The 19,998-nt window shown below is 41.0% G+C and overlaps 1 protein-coding gene across 3 annotated transcripts; it reads right to left on the minus strand.

The window, feature by feature from the left end:
* Window positions 1-1,746: 1,746 nt before the first annotated feature.
* LOC110523351 (urea transporter 2) lies at window positions 1,747-19,129 on the minus strand. Of its 3 annotated transcripts, XM_036976962.1 has the most exons (11): window positions 18,915-19,129; window positions 17,962-18,015; window positions 16,833-16,982; window positions 16,334-16,523; window positions 15,726-15,854; window positions 7,890-8,019; window positions 6,240-6,305; window positions 5,695-5,842; window positions 5,014-5,148; window positions 4,859-4,908; window positions 1,747-4,397 (listed from the first exon to the last, which is right to left on the minus strand). In XM_036976962.1, the coding sequence occupies exons 3-11, from the start codon at window positions 16,954-16,956 to the stop codon at window positions 4,149-4,151; spliced, it is 1,221 nt and encodes a 406-aa protein (XP_036832857.1). In that variant the 5' UTR covers window positions 16,957-16,982; window positions 17,962-18,015; window positions 18,915-19,129; the 3' UTR covers window positions 1,747-4,148. The 3 variants fall into 3 exon arrangements, with proteins under 3 accessions (XP_036832857.1, XP_036832858.1, XP_021457649.2); XM_036976963.1 differs by lacking the exon at window positions 18,915-19,129 and having other exon boundaries at window positions 17,962-18,059; XM_021601974.2 differs by lacking the exons at window positions 17,962-18,015; window positions 18,915-19,129 and having other exon boundaries at window positions 16,833-16,984.
* Between the last annotated feature and the right edge of the window lie 869 nt (window positions 19,130-19,998).

The following is a 19,998-nucleotide window of genomic DNA, read 5'->3' on the forward strand; positions in this document are numbered from 1 at the left end:
ACCCTTAGTTCCAGAGATGGGAAATCTTAACGCTACAGCAGACAATGACATTCTAGACAATTCTGTGCTTCCAACTTTGTGGCAACAGTTTGGGGAAGGCCCTTTTCTGTTTCAGCATGACAATGCCCCTGTGCACAAATGAGGTCCATAAAGAAATGGTTTGTCGAGATCGGTGTGGAAGAACTTGACTGGCCTGCACAGAGCCCTCACCTCAACCCCATCGAAACATTTGGGATGAATTGGAACACCGACTGTGAGCCAGGCCTAATCTCCCAACATCAGTGCCCAACCTCACTAATGTTCTTGTCTGAATGAAAGTAAGTCCCCGGCAGCAATGTTCCAACATCTAGTGGAAAGCCTTCCCAGAAGAGTGGAGGCTGTTATAGCAGAAAAGTGGGGACCACTGTGGTGTATATTGTGTTCAAATACTACTGAGGCAAGGCACCTGTGAGCAGTTTCAAAGAATCACTATTTTCAGATTCAGTCTCTTATATTTACAGTTCAAAATGTTTAACAATTGTAATCAATATGACTAAATAGTCAAGCATGGGGTTGATGCTCTTCAGGGTTTTTGCTTCCTGTGTAGGCCTCCTCTTGCATAAATGTTTTTTCCCAGTGATTTCAGCTTCATTTGACTTGACCACTGTGGTGTTGAAATCTCAGATTGCTGCTATTTGCCTGTTGTTTACATTAGAGTTGTTGTGGACTGAGTCACTACAGCACTCTTTGCTGTGGCCCCAAAAATTATATGTATCACTCCTATTACATTTTTCTAAAATGTCTAACTTATACAGTGCCTTCAGAAAGTACTCAGACCCCTTCACCTTTTCCACATTTTGTTACATTACAGCCTTATTCTAAAATTGATGAAATCATTTTTTTCTCATCAATCTACACACAATACCCCATAATGATAAAGCAAAAACAGTTTTATTTTTAAACATTTAGCAAATTTAAATAAAAAATGTATATATATATATATATATATATATATATATATATATATATATAAAAACAACTGAATTATTACATTTACATAAGTGTTCAAACTTTGCTGTGTGCTTAGGGATGTTGTCCTGTCGGAAGGTGAACCTTCGCCCCAGTCTGAGGCCATGAGCGCTCTGGAGCAGGCTTTCATCAAGTATCTCTCTGTACTTAGCTCTGTTCATCTTTGCCCTGATCCTGACTAGTCTCCCAGTCCCTCCCGCTGAAAAACATCCCCACAGTATGATGCTGCCACCAGGCAAACTCCAAGTGGGCTGTCATGTGTCTTTTACTGATGAGTGGCTTCTGCCTGACCACTCTACCATAAAGGCCTGATTGGTGGAGTGCTGCAGAGATGCTTGTCCTTCTGGAAGCTTCTCCCATCTCCACAGAGGAACTCTAGAGCTCTGTCAGAGTGACCATCAGGTTCTTGGTCACCTCCCTGACCAAGGCCCTTCTCACCTGATTGTTCAGCATCTTCAATGCTGCACACATTTTTTGGTACCCTTCCCCAGACCTGTGCCTCGACACAATCCTGTCTCAGAGCGCTACAGACAACTCCTGTAGCGCTCAATTCCTGTCAACTGTGGGACATTATATAGACAGGTGTGTGCCTTTCCAAATCATGTCCAATCATTTGAATTCACCACAGGTGTTTATTTTTAACCACCGGTTTTTATTTTAAATACATTTTCTAAAAATAAAAAATAAACTGTTTTTGCTTTGTCATTATGTGGTATAGATTGCTGAGGATTTAATTTTCAATGTGGAAAAAGTCAAGGGGTCTGAATACTTTCTAAAGGCACTGTATATCATGACCCATGGCTAATGAGAAACTGAAAGCATGAATATGAATGACAATATCCCATGAGTTAATCGTTCTTCCTCTGATCAAAGTGTTTGACCTATGACAGATTAACAGATTATGGTGGGTGGCAGTGTGTGTGGTAAGTGCGATCCTTCACAGTCCAGTCCACCACCTTCCCCTATGTGGGAGTAGTAGGTGCTGCTGAGTCACATTGTGCTCTCAGCATTCACAAAGGACAGTGCATTCCCAAAGTAAGTGACACTAACCCACCTCATCCCTCTTCGTCCCACTCACACACTGCCTGTCACAGTCTATTCAGTCACTGAAAGGTTACAGAGCCCAGTGTAATTTAGTGTAGATCAGTAGTGTGTTGATCTGAATAGAGCAGGGTTAGACAACTCTAATCCTGAAGTACCTGTTCATCAGTTAATTTCACTGGGTTTGTTTATCCTAGCCTGTAATCTGTAAAGCACTTTGTGACAACTGCTCATGTAAAACATTTAAATAAAAGGGCTTTCTAAAATACATTTGATTTGTAGATTGAGTGCAGAGAGTTTGTCTGGTTTTCCGAATCTAAATCAGTCGCTGAGGTTGGCACACGTGTGAGAAGTTAAAGCAGGAATCCCTGAGGAATTCGATCAGAATCACCCATCGCTAGAGCGATGGTGTGTTTGGAATAGTCCCCAGGGTTGTCACTAGTTACCACAGCCTCAAATTCTAAATCGGTGGACTCCAATCAAGTTGTAGAAACATCACAAGGATGATCAATGGAAACAGGATGCATCTGAGCTCAATATCAAGTCTCATCACAAAGGGTCTGAATACTTATGTAAATAATGTGTTTCTGTTTTTTCTAAAAAAACTTTTTGGCTTTGTCATTATGGGGTATTGTGTGTAGATTGCTGAGGAAAAAATATATATTTTATCCATTTTAGAATGTCTGTAACTTAACAAAATGTGGAAAACAGTCATGTGGTCTGAATACTTTCCAAAGGCACTGTAGTAGAAATTCATGAGAAAAAAGGGCCTCGTTTTTTGGTCTTAATTTAAGGTTAAGCATAAAGTTAGCAGTGTGGTTAAGGTTAGATTTAAAATCAGATTTTAAGAAGAGAAATTGTAGAAATAGGCGATGGTTATGACTATGTGGCTGTGGTTTTAATGAGAGTGGAGGATGTGAGGAAGTGGACTATCAAGAACGTGATTCAGTTCATTTTTAGTTGAGTAATCCTTTTTTTCAATCTCCTCGCCCAACCCCTCATCTTGTTTCTGCTCCATTCCCCTCCCTCTCTCCTGTCTGCTTTTACTCTCACGTGCCTGGGAGTGTGACTGCCACTGCAGCTGGACCGTGTGAACTTGTGTCACGGTTTAACACAGACACACGAGAAAATATATACAGATATACATATGTACCCATGCAAACACACACACAGTATAATTTATGCAGTTACTTCCCACCTGATGTTGGGAGTAGACTGGTGAAACAAAGAAGATCGTGGACACGTTTCAGAGAATATCTCTCACAAATGTGTCTTCTTCACATCCATCACTGTCCTCTCCAATAATATGACTACCTCGGAGTGCAGACGAGGCGAGGTCGTGATGTACAGTACCGGTCTGAAAATAGCCTGGTTTTTCTGGAAGAGAACTTAATGAGAGCGCCCTTTAACAACTCACTGGCTGAACTGCAGTGATGATCTACTGCACTGTAAATTCCTCTCTACATCCAAAGAGAAGAAATGTATTTCTGTCCGGGTGTATCCCCCCTCACCTCTCTACTAATCTAATAAATAGAATAAGTAAACTTGTAACAGAAATTGTTTCATATAAACAGTGCTTATTTTGAGCTTCCAAAAATGACTCCTTCAGACACAGCAGTGGCATCGGCTTCCTTTGGTGAGTGCTGCCCTCTACTGAGCAATAAAGTTATTACAAATTAGTGGTACAGCCTGAATCAAAGCCCATACGTAAAAAGGTGTACTTGCAAAACACAACTATTCTACAATAAAATATTGAGTCCAATGTAAGGATGCTAAACTTGTTGTAGTCCAGAGACTATTAGGCTCATTGCAAAAGTATTTGTAGACTATAGTGAAACTCCAGCCCGGAATCATATTCAGTGTGGATTCCAGGATAGAAAAACTGTGCTTTTCAAAACAGTAGAGGAAGATGAAATTAAATCAAAGGTTTCTTTGACTGTAAGACAATAGCTATTGACATCCTAGCCAATATGTTTTCAATGTCTCTAACTCCAGCGTTGACTTTACTATAATTTGCTAACATTTTCCTATATTTTTTCCATGGGCTACCAGCATTCACGGAGAGATGGGCTATTCACTTTGTGTCCTCAGAAGACACACTACTCTACTGACAGGCTGATATGAGGCTTTATCTCTTCTCTTTTCTCCAGCAGTTTCTCCTCTTTACTGATGTTCTGCTGAACCTCCTGGTGATTTTCTGGTGACCCCTCTTTGTTGTAGCGCCTGTTCTCCTCAGGGTACGTCACGGCCGACAGAGGCAGTCTGTGTATGGCTCTGGATTCAGTGGTGATGAGGAGGAAGGTGAGGGCAGACAGGCAGAAAGGCCAGGTGCATGCTGGTAGCCCAAACTGAAAACAACAGGTGACATGGTAGAAGTAGAGTTAAGAGATTGTATCAAGCATCTCAGAATAATGTTTCTTATTTACCTATCATTTCTGTCTTTTACCTGGCACTCCTACTCTGAGATGCTTGATACGTACGACCCTAGGTATTGTTGATTGTCTACTGGGTGATGTAACAGACTCACTGACACTTCAGAAAATTGCCCTGGTTAGGTAAGAATGTTTCATACATGAATTCAGAAGTACTGCAGCTAATTATGGTATAGGGTCGGCTGCTTGTACTGCATTATGTAACCAAAAGCTCTCAACATAACAGGAATCGGAAGACTAACCAATCAAAAATATTCACTCTTTATAGGCTGAAATTCATTTTTGTTTGACTTATTAGACAAGTACAGCACATTCAAATTAGTGGCAGCAGTACATTAGATGTTGACCAAGAATGAAATAAAAAAGTAAGTACTTACTATGGACATCAGATTTGAAATGGCCAAACCCATGTACGCACAGAAAAAGGCTGAAAGTAGAAAAACAACAACTGGCTTCATTGAATGGGTGTTCATGAAGTAGACTGCTTGTCTGACAGCATTGAGTAAGGTGAAGGTGTTGTTTCTGAACCTACCACAGGTAATAGCCAGTAGATGACTCTGCCATGTCAGTGCATAGAACACCCCTCCAATAGCGATGCAGGACAGACAACTGTTGTAGCCCCACAGTCCTGAGTAGATGTCCTCATGAGGAGCAGCCAGAACAAGACCTACATCGAACAGGACATACAATAGAGCTAGGTCCAGATTTCCCTGCCCATGTGATTTGACCATGAAAAGCTCTGGGCCCTAGTACCTAGTTCAACTCCTGGCCCCAATTATAGCCTGTGAATAAAGAATTGCCAATATATGGCTTACATCTACATTATTTTGCTTCACGATGATGCACAACAAATCAGCTTGGGGTATGTTGAATTTAATTTCAAAATTGACTAATGAACACGAAAACAATAGCATACTTCCGATGTTTCTAATTCGGTGTACATAAAAAAAGTCATGTTCACAACTGTTATGCTCCCCAGTTATTCATTGAGACGACATTTAAGACAGTTTTTTAAAGAAGTACAGCTCCTGTTGTGTTCTGTGATGCAATTTATACCACTCTCGGTTATATCTCTAAAGAGCATGTCCATTGGTATTGTTAATGAGTATAGCCATTAAAACCAAACGTGTTTTGTATCCCAATCAGTATTTCCACAGTATGTGCTGGGATTAGAGGTCAGGTGTACACAATTCTCTGAGAGAAAGTCTCTTACCGGACACTACACCAACAATAGAGCCCAGTACAGCGTGCATGCAGATGGTTGGGGAGGAAAGCAGCAGGGCTATGATGAAGATTCCTCCTGTCCAGGGGCAGTCACAGCCGTACACCTGACCCACGCCAACTGGCACCGCCATCAAGAGCTGCACCAGGAAGTAACCAACAAGCAGGCTATCACCAACCACTGATCCTGGGTAAGATCTATTTCCCTTCCTCACTTTGGGTTAGGATTGGGTGTAAGGTAATCTGATCCTAGATCTGTCACTTCTACCTCATGGTAGCTAACACCACAAGCTACCATAATCCTACATCCACTCAATACACTTTTGTTAGAAATCTAATTTCCTGCTCTTGGAAAGTTCAGTGAAATTGTTTCTTTGGACTATATCTGTGAGGATTATGTGTTTGACCTATTTTTGTTTCTTAGTTGTTGAAGTGACAGAATCATCTAGAATATGTTGGAGAGGTTGTTTAGAAAGGTTACAGTGTTGTGACTCAGATGCTGTCCTAATATGGACACCGTACAGGGTACTGTCCTACCTGAGGTATGCTTCGTTCTGCCAAGGTGGTGTTCAGATGGAGGGAGGACTTTGGCTGCACCAGCACCTGGGGAAAGCAGAAACTGAGGGTATTCGGATATTGGGAGGTGTGTGTGTGTGTGTGTGTGTGTGTGTGTGTGTGTGTGTGTGTGTGTGTGTGTGTGTGTGTGTGTGTGTGTGTGTGTGTGTGTGTGTGTGTGTGTGTATGTGGTATGTAAGAGTGTGTGAGTGAATATGTACACTACCGTTCAAAAGTGTGGGCTCTTTTACAAATGTCCTTGTTTTTCAAAGAAAATAAAAAATAATATTGTCCATTAAAATAACAAAATTGATCAGAAATATAGTGTAGACATTGTTAATGTTGTAAATGACTATTGTAGCTGGAAACGGCAGATTTTTTTTTTTTAATGGAATATCTACACAGGCGTGCAGAGGCCCATTATCAGCAACCATCACTCCTGTGTTCCAATTGCACATTGTGTTAGCTAATCCAAGTTTATAAATTTATAAAGGCTAATTGATCATTAGAAAATCCTTTTGAAATTATGTTAGCACAGCTGAAAACTGTTGTCCTGATTAAAGAAGCAATAAAACTGTCCTTCTTTAGACTTATCTGGAGCATCAGCATTTGTGGGTTCGATTACAGACTCAAAATGGCTAGAAACAAAGTCCTTTCTTCTGAAACTCGTCAGTCTATTCTTGTTCTGAGAAATGAAGGCTATTCCATGCGAGAAATTGTCAAGAAACTGAAGATCTTGTACAACGCTGTGTACTACTCCCTTCACAGAACTGCGCAAACTGTCTCTAACCAGAATAGAAAGAGTGGGAGGCCCCGGTGCAGAACTGAGCAAGAGGACAAGTACATTGGAGTGTCTAGTTTGAGAAACAGACGCCTCACAAGTCCTCAACTGGCAGCTTCATTAAATAGTACCCGCAAAACACCCGTCTCAACGTCAACAGTGAAGAGGCGACTCCAGGATGCTGGCCTTCAAGGCAGAGTTCCTCTGTCCAGTGTCTGTGTTCTTCTGCCCATCTTAATCTTTTATTTTTATTGGCCAGTCTGAGATATGGCTTTTTTGCAACTCTGCCTAGAAAGCCAACATCCTGGAGTCGCCTCTTCACTGTTGACATTGAGACTGGTGTTTTGCAGGTAATATTTAATAAAAGTGCCAGTTGAGGATGTGAGGCATCCGTTTCTCAAACTAGACGCTCTAATGTACTTGCTCAGTGGTGCACCGGGGGCCTCCCACTCTTTCTATTCTGGTTAGAGACAGTTTGTGCTTTTCTGTGGAAGTCGTACGAGATCTTCAGTTTCTTGGCAATTTTTCGCATGGAATAGCCTTCATTTCTCAGAACAAGAATAGACTGACGAGTTTCAGATGATCAATTAGCCTTTTTAAATGATAAACTTGGATTAGCTAACGCCTATGTAGATATTCCATTTTTTAAATTGTTATAAATCTGCCGTTTTCAGCTACAATAGTCATTTACAACATTAACAATGTCTACACTGTATTTCTGATCAATTTGATGTTATTGTAACGGACAATTATTTTTTGATTTTCTTTCAAAACAAGGACATTTGTAAGTGACCCCAAACTTTTGAATGGTAGTGTATCTCTGTGTGTACGTGAGTATATTTTTGGCCTACCTCTGGAAAGTAGGGGTGGTTAGACCCCATGGCAGCCATGTGCAAACACACAAGGATGTTGAATGGTAGAGTGAACACAGGGAGGTCCCATTTGCTGAACACTGAGCCCAGGGCACTGGAGACTATGGGACTGCACAGGAACAGGAAGTGAAGAACACACAACAAGAAGCTTGAAATATAATAATCAGGTAGAGGAAAAAAGGAAATGGAGGGTTGGATCATTATTTAGAAGTTAGGGTGTTTCAGTTTAATTCAATTTTAGCGTTGTTTCAGCTGGCTGTGAACACATTGGACAATAGTGCATACAGTGTTTTTAAGGAGACATACAAAACAGGTCTGCTGAAACTTTTGAGGCCTACATGGATATACCTGGCTACCATACTCTGCACTGGAGCCTGCACTGGGGCATTATCTGAGCAGACACCTGCCTACTGCTGCTTTCATACTTCCACTTGACATTGTGTCTTGGATGTTTTTAGACTACTGCCAAACTTTAACTCCACTTGGTTTAGCGTACTTGGATTAACTCTCTTTGACTCTCCCGTGGCCCGGTGTAAGCGCTTGCCTCCCTCCCATCTTCCACCGGCCTGCACTTTAAACTACAGTCGTGGCCAAAAGTTGAGAATGACACAAATATACATTTTCACGAAGTCTGCTGCCTCAGTTTGTATGATGGCAATTTACATATATTCCAGAATGTTATGAAGAGTGATCAGATGAATTGCAATTAATTGCAAAGTCCCTCTTTGCCATGCAAATGAACTGAATCCCCCAAAAACATGTCCACTGCATTTCAGCCCTGCCACAAAAGGACCAGCTGACATGTCAGTGATTCTATCGTTAAAACAGGTGTGATTGTTGACGAGGACAAGGCTGGAGATCACTCTGTCATGCTGATTGAGTTCGAATAACAGACTGGAAGCTTAAAAAGGAAGGTGGTGCTTGGAATCATTGTTCTTCCTCTGTCAACCATGGTTACCTGCAAGGAAACATGTGCCGTCATCATTGCTTTGCACAAAAAGGGCTTCACAGGCATGGATATTGCTGCCAGTAAGATTTCACATAAATCAACCATTTATCGGATCATCAAGAACTTCAAGGAGAGAAGTTCAATTGTTGTGAAGAAGGCTTCAGGGCAACCAAGAAAGTCCAGCAAGTGCCAGCACCGTTTCCTAAAGATGATTCAGCTGCGGTAACGGGGCACCACCAGTACAGAGCTTGCTCAGGAATGGCAGCAGGCAGGAGTGAGTGCATCTGCACGCACAGTGAGGCGAAGACTTTTGGAGGATGGCCTGGTGTCAAGAAGGGCAACAAAGAAGCCCCTTCTCTCCTTTCTGCAAAAGGTACAGGGATTGGACTGCTGAGGACTGGGGTCAAGTCATTTTGCCTGATGAATCCCCTTTCCGATTGTTTGGGGCATCCGTAAAAAAGCTTGTCCGGAGAAGACAAGGTGAGCGCTACCATCAGTCCTGTGTCATGCCAACAGGAAAGCATCCTGAGACCATTCATGTGTGGGGTTGCTTCTCAGCTAAGGGAGTGGGCTCACTCACAATTTTGCCTAAGAACACAGCCATGAATAAAGAATGGTATAAACACATCCTCAGAGAGCAACTTATCCCAACCATCCAGGAACAGTTTTTTCCAGCATGATGGAGCACCTTGCCAAAAGGCAAAAGTGATAACTAAGTGCCTCGGGGAACAAAACATCAATATTTTGGGTCCATGGCCAGGAAACTCCCCAGACCTTAATCCCATTGAGAACTTGTGGTCAATCCTCAAGAGGCGGGTGAACAAACAAAAACCCACAAATTTTGACAAACTACAAGCATTGATTATGCAAGAATGGGCTGCCATCAGTCAGGATGTGGCCCAGAAGTTAGTTGACAGCATACCAGGGTGGATTGCAGAGGTCTTGAAAAAGAAGGGTCAACACTGCAAATATTGACTCTTTGCATCAACTTCATGTAAATGTCAGTAAAAGCCTTTGACACTTATGAAATGCTTGTAATTATACTTCAGTATTCCATAGTAACATCTGACAAAAACATCTAAAGACACTGAGGCAGCAAACTTAATATTTGTGTCATTCTCAAAACTTTTGGCCATGACTGTCCATCCCCCCCAATGTGCTTCTCTCCTGGCTATCATACTGGTAACATGGCCTCCGTTGCGTTACTGTTTTGATTGGCCCCAGCATTTAATGGCATTGAGTACAGGGGCTTGCGAAAGTTTTCAACCCATTGGCATTTTTCCTATTTTGTTGCCTTACAATCTGGAATTAAAATTGATTTTTTTGGGGGTGTGTATCATTTGATTTACACAACATGCCTACCACTTTGAAGATGCAAAGTATTTTTCATTTTGAAACAAACAAGAAATAAGACAAAAAAACAGAATACTTGTGCTTGCATAACTATTCACCCCCCAAAGTCAATACTTTGTTGAGCCACCTTCTGCAGAAATTACAGCTGCAAGTCTCTTGGGGTAGGTCTCGATAAGCTTGGCACATCTAGCCACTGGGATTTTTGCCCATTCTTCAAGGCAAAACTGCTCCAGCTCCTTCAAGCTGGATGGGTTCCGCTGGTGTAGAGCGATCTTTAAGTCATACCACAGATTCTCAAATGGATTGAGGTCTGGGCTTTGACTAGGCCATTATTAGGCATTTAAAAATATGTTTCCTTTTAAACCACTCGAGTGTTGCTTTAGCAGTATGCTTAGGGTCCTTGTCCTGCTGGAAGGTGAACCTCCGTCCCAGTCTAAAATCTCTGGAAGCCTGAAACAGGTTTCCCTCAGAAATGTCCCTGTATTTAGCGCCATCCATCATTCCTTCAATTCTGAACAGTTTCCCAGTCCCTGCCGATGAAAAACATCCCCACAGCATGATGCTGCCACCACCATGCTTCACTGTGGATATTGTGTTCTCGGGTGAGGAGAGGTGTTGGGTTTGCCCCAGACATAGCATTTTCCTTGATTGCCAAAAAGCAACATTTTTGTTTTGTCTGACCAGTGTACATTCTTCCATATGTTTGGGGAGTCTCCCACATGCCTTTTGGCGGACACCAAACGTGTTTGCTTATTTTTTTCTTTAAGCAATGGCTTTTTTCTGGCCACTCTTTCATAAAGCCCAGCTCTGTGGAGTGTACAGCTTAAAGTGGTCCTATGGACAGATACTCCAATCTCCGCTGTGGAGCTTTGCAGCTCCAAGTCATTTTTTTTCATTTCACTTCACCAATTTGGACTATTTTGTGTATGTCCATTACATGAAATCCCCCCCCAAATAAATTTAAATTACAGGTTGTAATGCAACAAAATAGGAAAAACGCCAAGGAGGATGAATACTTTTGCAAGGCACTAAGTTACTGCTCTCTCCTTACTGTTGTAATGCTGGCCAGTTTTGTGCCTTGGTTGTATTTATTGTGGGTGCTAGTGCTGGATGGTTTCTAGTCTGTGGTTGGGTTCTGGCTTACTGCCTATAACTTTGGTGATCCTACAAACTGTGTGATTCAATCTTACTATTACACTGTGTGGATTGACTGATTCTTCGCCAACCTATTTTATTTGTGTGTATTTTAACTGACTTTTTCAAAATGGCATCAACCACTTTCCGCCATTTGGGGAAACGGACTTTTTCCCAGATTGGCGGATACCATCTTCAGAGACTACATTGATCGTTTCATCTCACGTAGGAGCTTCACCTATTTTACACTGTTCTGGGATAATATAGACCAGGCAAATTCCCAATGTGATAACTGTCAGCTTATTGAGGAATATGTATGAGCTGGGCATCCAGAGTAAACAAATTGAGTCATTGCAGTGTATCCTGGATAGGTTCCACTAAAGACCTTTTCTACTCCTCAGCCTAGTCGTTGTGCCACTGCCTCGCCACCGTGACGCCACTCTCCGATTGACTGACCAGGACTACCCTGCTGTCATGACGTTGGCTTTTTGGGGGAGGTTTATGACCCCCATAAATACCTTTTCCCTTTTTCCTCTCTCTACTCTACCGATGTGACTATTGATAATCGCTTTGTTAACATAGAGAGTCTGGGAACATCAAAAGGTGGGAAACGGAACCGTATTTCGGTAATCCAACCAGTTGAAAATATGTGTTGGTACGTGTTGGTATATGTGTTGAATATGATGTCAGATCAGTTGGTGTCTGAGACATTATTACTGATGATAGGACGACAAACTGTATCTTGGAACGTCTACACATTCTAGTTATCATCATATTCACATGGAATTGTGCAATTTAAATGTTTAAATATGAAACTATTTGTGAAAAGATTAAATGTAATTTTAGCTTCTAAATGAGAGAATTGGTTTTCATGAGTGAACTATGCTCAATTCAGTGGCCCCGCCCATGTGAACAGACATTGGTTGTAAACTATGAAACACGGCCCTTTCTCCCAACCCTATATAAGCCCCTTTACAAAAATGTTACTTTCTGTTCAAAGGAAGTGAGGACTTGCGGTCCCTGCGTTAAAAGGACAAGATCACCAACAGAACCAAGCCAACCTGGTTGAACGACAAGAACCTAACAAAATTAGCATCGAATTTCAGCGTGAAGATGACGATCAACACACCGAAAGGATGAATTTCGACTATACCAGCCAGAATATAGCATGAGCTTAAAGTATGGCAACTTGGTATGAACTTTGAACTCTTATTCACTAAAGAAGTGATACCTCCAAGCCAATGCGTTAGCAACCGCAGCTCTAAACATGGGCTAGGAGAGGACAGACAGAGTATCCATTCTACCACGCTCCAGTTAACTACTAGACATTCGTCAGAGGACAAGAGATCCATGCTGGACAACTTCTATCTACGACCAATCTACCAAAGCGCAGCTCAGAGTAAATATTTATTGCATTTTCCTTTTTAAAATGGCCGTTTATTTAGAATGCATAAGATTCTGTATTTACGATAGCATAGCTGCCTACGGCCCGATAGAGAGACAAAAAAAAGTAGCAGCTTACTTCATAAACTGGACAACATCATGATCTGGGCTATGCAGACAAATCCAGACATTCTGGTATTGGCTGAAACTTGGATCTATGGGGAGTTTTTGTTCAGAGATGACAGACAGGGTAGAGTCGGTGGAGTGGCCATTCTTATTAAAAATTATTTATTTGTCTCCTAACTGAAAACCATTTTCCTTGCCCAAAAATGTTAGCTACCATCTTTAAGGCTTTGAGTGGGGAAAAATGTATCTGTAACTGTTATAGGGGTCTACCGTCTTTAGTCTTATTTCATTAAATCAGAAGTTATTATCCTGGGTGTCTTTGCCCAAGACATTAGTGACCATTGCCCAGTTGTTTGTGTTAAAGATGTGAGAATACAAAAATCTGAAGCCTCATTTCATCACAAAGAGGAACTTGAAAAACTTTAGTGAACAGGCTCTTTTTTAAATAATTTTTTTACATCTCTATTTTAGTGACCTTGATTTGTATTTCAGCTATCTTTGAACCTGAATTAGCTATGAGACATTTAGCAGATGTCTTCAATAATCATGCTCCCTTCAAAACATTAAGGGTTAAAGGTAGATTGAATGCCTGGTACACTCCGGAATTATCAGAAGTCATTCATGAAAGAGATGATGCTTGGGTCAAGGCCAGGAACACAGGCTTTCAGTATCTTGTACCAGCATCTTGCCTGAGATGCAGTGTCTTAGACCACTGCGCCACTACTTCCTCCTCTCTGCCACAACAAATTACTTCAGACACTGGCCTCATTACAGGAAACAAATTACATCATTGATGCATTTAATCACCATTTTATTGAAATAACTTCTAAACCTATTCACAATGATACTGGTCAGGATGCTGATTGGGGAAACTTGCTGAATGATCAGAGAAATGATAGTCAAAGCTTTTATTTTAGGCTATTTACAGAAAAATAAGTAATGGATGCTTTGCTAGCAATAGACAAGAAATCAACAGGGGCTGACCAATTGGATCCTGCCTACTTAACCTTGCAGCGCCCATCATTGTTGGCTCAATAACCCACATTTATTAAACATGATCTTAATCATCACACCATTTCAAGGCTTCCTTTTCTAGCTAAGATTTCTGAATCCTTGGTAAATGTATACATTTACTCTTTATTTATCTGAGAAATATATTTTGAATGTAAACCAATCTCGGTTTAGGCCTGGGCATAGTGCTATTAGAGCTACAACTTTAGTTGTTAATGATCTTGTCAATGCTTTAGACACTCAAATTAAATGTGCAGCTTTGTTTGTGGACCTGTCTAAAGCGTTTGATACTGTTGCTCATGTTATTGTATTGAATAAGTCGTCTACGAAAGGCCTGAACTCTGACTGTTCATGGTTTCATGATTATATTAGTGCCAGAACTCAGGCCATGGTGATTGATGGGGTTGTCGGAATTTTTTGAAGTACATGAAGGTGTACCACAGGGATCAATTTAGCGACCTGTTCTCTTCACTATTTATATAAACATCATTGGTCAATCTGTTAAAAATGTGACTTTTAAAAAACATTGATGAGCTGGTTAAGAAGCTAAGATTTAAAGTTATTTTTTTCTACAGAAACAGATCGTGCCTTTCTCTAAGCAGTGGGAAGTAAATTATTCAGTCAACCTTTATTCTTGATTATTTTGATATTATTTATGCTGCTACTACTCTTAAACCTTTGGATGCCATCTACCATAGTTCCCTTCATTTTGTTACAGGTGACAGTTTTTATACTCATCACTGTATCAAAACTTCGCTGGACTTCGCTCAAGACCTGTAGAGCTCTACATTACTCCCTTTTTGGCACTACTTCATTAACTTCCGTCTTATCTAACTTTGCTGTTGAAGTGTAGACACCCGAGTTGCCTAACCCGTACACAGGATTGGTTAACTCTAGGGTCTCCACCGAGCTAAGTAAATCTGCATTTCGTTTTTTTGTTATTCATTTTTACCACTTTCTCCTCCTCAATTGGTAGTTAGTCTTGTCCCATCGCTGCAACACCCATACGGACTCGGGAGAGGCGAAGGTTGGGAGCCGTGCATCCTCCAAAACACGACCCAGCACTGCTTCTTGACACAATGCCCGCTTAACCCGGAAGCCAGCTGCACCAATGTGTCGGAGGAAACACTGTACACCTAGAAACTGTGTCAGCATGCATGCGCCCAGCCAGCCACAGGAGTCGCTAGAGCGCGATGGGACAAGGACATCCCGGCAGGGCCAAACCCTCCTCTAACCTGACAGAGCCTGGACTCGTACCAGGATCTCTAGTGGCACAGCTAGCACTGTGATGCAGTGTCTTAGACCACTGCGCCACTCGGGAGGCCCTGCATTTAATTTTAAAATGCACCATATTGCTGGAACAAAATTCTACATACATTTCACCTTGATTTTCTGGTGTCATTCAGGAAATTTAAAGTATTGATTTAAGATTTATTTGTGGAGGTGATTTGTGATGTTTTATCTATCTATATATCTCTATATAGTGTTGAATTGTGTTTGGTAAATAAAGATAGACATGGTTTTTAAAAAAGTAGTGGTAATATTTAATTCAGTACAGATATGTGTAGGCGGCTTGACTTACAGTACCCTGTCCCATACCCAGGGTAGGTTGTCCAAAAAAAATTGGGCTCCTGGCACAAGCTGCATTTTCAAAACTGGAATGTTTACATGAATTCGGATTATTTCCAGGGATAAACAACACCGGAAATATATGTAGATATCTTTGTTAGAATACTATATTACCCTTGACGGAGTGATGCTGAATATTTTTTTTTATATATATATTTTTAAATGTCTCAACTTACCCCACTCTCCCCTACAATGATCAAAATACTGAGGACATTCTTACTGTAACATACCATAACATGGACATGAACATATTAGGGAGCAGAAGCCACCAGTACCAGTCCCCTTTGGCCGAGAATACACACATCAGCATTCCAACCAGGGTCCCATTGTAGCCATATAAACCAGCAGATATGGCACCCCTGAAGCACAGAAAACAAACAAATCAGAAAAGACACAGCTATAAAGAAATACAATGATATTGAGAAATGTTAGGTGCAAAAAAGACTAAGTGAGTGGAAGGGAAAGCAAGGTATTGCGAGAAATGATACATCTGGTGTGATTTTCAGACTGAGACAAGCAGACTTCCCCACGCCAACCTCAGTTTGCAGAGCATATTCAAGATTACAACTCCTGAGGGGTATACTACAAACCAGGATCTCTGAGTTAGCAAGCTAACTTTGATAAACATCTGGTTCATTAAGAAATCTATACTTAGATATTTGTTGGTTGTTGTGTTTATTAGACCATGCCCATTTCAAGCTTATCCTTTTAAAAAAGCAAAAGACTAACTAATTGATCCTGCTTTGCAGCATACCCCTCTGGCTGTGTGAGACTTTTGCCAGGGATATTTATATTCGGCCTAATTGGAAGTAGATTACTGGTCTTGCCATAGACTTACATGTTTTGTCTAATCAGGAGTGCAGACAGTGTGGAAGCGAGGGATCCTAGCAGTCCGTTCAGGCCCCACCAGGGGTTCTGCAGCACCAGGCCAAACGTGATGAGCAGCCCACTAAGGGGGTTGTTGACAAACATGACCTGGGCCACCCCACGTAGGACCCAGTCCACCACCTGAACCACCACAATCTGCCCTGCAGCAGAGCAACAGAGAAAGACAGACAGGCAGTCATTGATTGACCATTATATCCAATCTCTGAATCAGTCTCTGATTAGAGGTTAAGGATGAAAACCTGGCTCACGTTCAGTGAGGAGTAAATGTTGGAAACAACGTAAAACAGGGAGGGACTACCTAAACGTGTCTAATAAGAACACAGATTTACATTTCCCTCAGCAAAAGTTTTTGCTACAGTGTGCCTTACTTAGCATGACCCAGCAGTGCAGGGGACTTTAACGCCCGGATTTTTATATATTTACTTTATCATATATTGAACATGTCTTACTTTTTATCCATTCTCCATACACACGCATGTCCCCAGTAAGCAGATTGAGTGCTCTGGAGCGATGGGATGTAAGAGTAGCCCCTTTCTCTACAGACCTCGCCTCCTTCTCCGTCGCTGGGGTCATTAGTGGCTTCAATTCCTGCAGGGCAGCTATAATAATACGCAGTAGATAACATTCAATAATTAAATGTATCATTTCAGTATCTGGCCTAGGCCCAGACTGAGGTTCAGAATGTTCCAAAACAATGTTATAAGTTATCTGGATATGCTGTCATTACCATATTGTTGATTTACTTACTCCACAGTGGAGTGATAAAAGCTAAACTACAAAAAATTGCAATGTGATACCTTTGGACAGAAATGTTTTTAAGATACTGTGCTGCTATGCCATCTGGTTTGCAGTAAATTATTTGGTTTTGGCTGGATATCTGGAGCATGCTAACAGGGGTCCTACCTACCACTCCCACTGCCTGACTTCAACAATGCTAGCGAATGCTATTCAATAGATACTTCAAATCCACAGTTTGGGTCATTGGCTCTCTGGGTCCATAAACTACATTCAGGGTCAGGAATGTGAAACCCTGAACTAACACACCCAAGTCAAATAAGCAACGAATCATGGTACAATCTAGTCAAGAGTTGGCCAGCCGTGTTCTATGTTTCCATAAAATGAGGAGTCTTTGATCTAGATGGGCAAACCTTTTAACATAGCATTTACCAGATGCATTGATCATGACACAAGTTACACAAAATATCTCTCTCAACTCTATTACCGTCAAAAGACTTATTAGAATCAGCATTCCATATACGTAAAAGCAAATTACGTTTTGAAAAGTCCCATGAACTCCATAAACTAGATTAGCTAGTTAGACAGAAAATAGTAAACACATAAAAAAACCTCCACATACAGCAGCGTTTCCCAAACTCTGTAATGTTTTTGTCCTAGCACGACACAGGTGATTCAAACAAATCAAAGCTTAATGATGAGTTGACCATTTGCATCAGCTGTGTAGTTCTAGGGCAAAAACAAAAATGTGCACCCCTTGGGGTTCCCAGGATTGAGTTTGGAAAATTCTGACATACATAATAGTTATGGGTATGTTGTTTTTAATTATAAATCAGTTGTTACCTGTGATATATGAGCCAGGAATAGAAGTGTCCAGATCTCCATGAACAGCGACGCCTGTAATATCCGTAGTTTACTTTAGAGACAGTCGTGTGTCAACAACTCCTCCCCTCTACCCTCCCTCACACGTGCTATTCACAATTTAAAAATAAAAAAACACACCACCTAACACACACACACACACACACACACACAGCTATGTCCTGTTATTCTACGTCGAGGTCAGTTTTATTCCTGCTGGATCTTAAATTAGCATAATTATTTTTAGGTCCTCAGTCAAAGGTTAAATCAGAGGTTTGACCCCGTTCCCACTCCGTCTGGTGCCCATAACTAATACTGCCCAATTTACTATAAGTTGCATTATCAAATGCTTTGCACATAAAAACATATGTACAGTGAAAAACACTTTCCACAAGCAATATCCTAGTGTGGCAAAGCTTTAAAAGGGGAGCATGACTTAGCAATTATTACTTAGCCAGTATTACTGAACTCAAAGCCAAATTGAAAGAATCATTATGTTAACCCCTCCTCAAGGAAACCAACCCCTCCTGTTCCAGTATGTAAGGTACAGTAAGGTTATTCAGCACAAAAACAGACATAGTTTAACTAACTTATTCATTCATTACACAACAATAGGAAATGGAAATAGTTCTCCCCAACGCACACCCTGTACGATAATCTAGAGGTAAAACACATAAAACAGCCCAATTATGATATAATTATTATATTATCTGTTCATACAGTAACATGCATTCTCACCAACTCTGAGTTAGTCAAGGATCTGACAAAAATCATTTTTAAAGCCAATCCATGAGTGAATACAGAAAACCTAGGAATCCAGCAATTTGGTTGGATTTGTTTTTATTTGCGATACCATGCATATAGGAAAATAACATGTAATCTAATTATTCTCACAATCAACTCAGAGACTCTTTGAACAAAATAAACCCAATTACCGTAAGTATTCAACGCCTCAAGAAAGATCCATTAACTCAGCGTCCCACTACTCTTCTGAGTGTCCTGTTTAAATCAGCAGCTCAGGGACTAGTAGCCTACTCACCCGTTCAGATCTTCTAGGAATCTTATTCAATTATATGCCCTGCTTTCCCTCTCTCTCCACTCTCATGCCATTCTCTTTCCCCCTCTCGCTGTCCACTCCCCTCTCGCTGTCCTCTCCCTGTCCTCTCCTCTCTCGCTGTCCTCTCCCCTCACTGTCCTCTCCCCTCTCCCTGTCCTCTGTCCTCTCCCTGTCCCTTGTTTGGCTACATTATCTCCCCTGTCTCTCACCACCTTCTCTCCTTACCTTTACCCTGCATTTGGGAGACTTTCCTTCCAAGCAGCTAATCAGGGATCAGAATCCAGAATTATTCTAAATCACCTCCGGTTTATTACTACCCCAGTGTGGTGGGCTTTCCTTCTTAACACTTTCAATAGCAGATTCCCAAAGAGTTTAACATAATTACAGTATAGAGATGAGAAATTTACCACCATCTTTGGTTAAGGCCGGTCAGGTGTTTTCCTGTACATGTGACCTGAACAATAACATCTCTGGACTCCGGTATAAACAGAACGGTGAATGGATTTTTTTTAGGTCGTGATTATGATTTATTATTGACTTATTATTATTGACAAAACAAATTTCGCTGACTCATTGACATGACTTACTATGAAATTCCTAATACTATGATGTTTTTGCTTTTTGCAGTCAAAAATGTGATTTTTATTTATTATTATTTTTATATATATTTCCACATCTATGAGGTTGGAAAATACTGTGAAATTGTGAAAATTATGATAATGCCGTTTTATTGTAGGAACTGTTTGAAAACACTGCCTGGAATTTCAGCCTGTTTTGGTAGGATGGAGTTTTGGTCTGCCTTGTGACCTGTTAGGTGGTGTGTTAATAGACCAGTAAGAAGTAGTCTGCCAATTACATCCTAGTTTTCAGTTTCCCCTCCCCACTCAGACCACTCCCAGACAGTCCTAGCAACATTTTTGTTGGATAAATTTTTCTTTGCTAAGAATTGATTTATGTTTATT

This window comes from Oncorhynchus mykiss, chromosome 5, assembly GCF_013265735.2.
Source record: "Oncorhynchus mykiss isolate Arlee chromosome 5, USDA_OmykA_1.1, whole genome shotgun sequence".
Classification (NCBI taxonomy): Eukaryota; Metazoa; Chordata; class Actinopteri; order Salmoniformes; family Salmonidae; genus Oncorhynchus; species Oncorhynchus mykiss.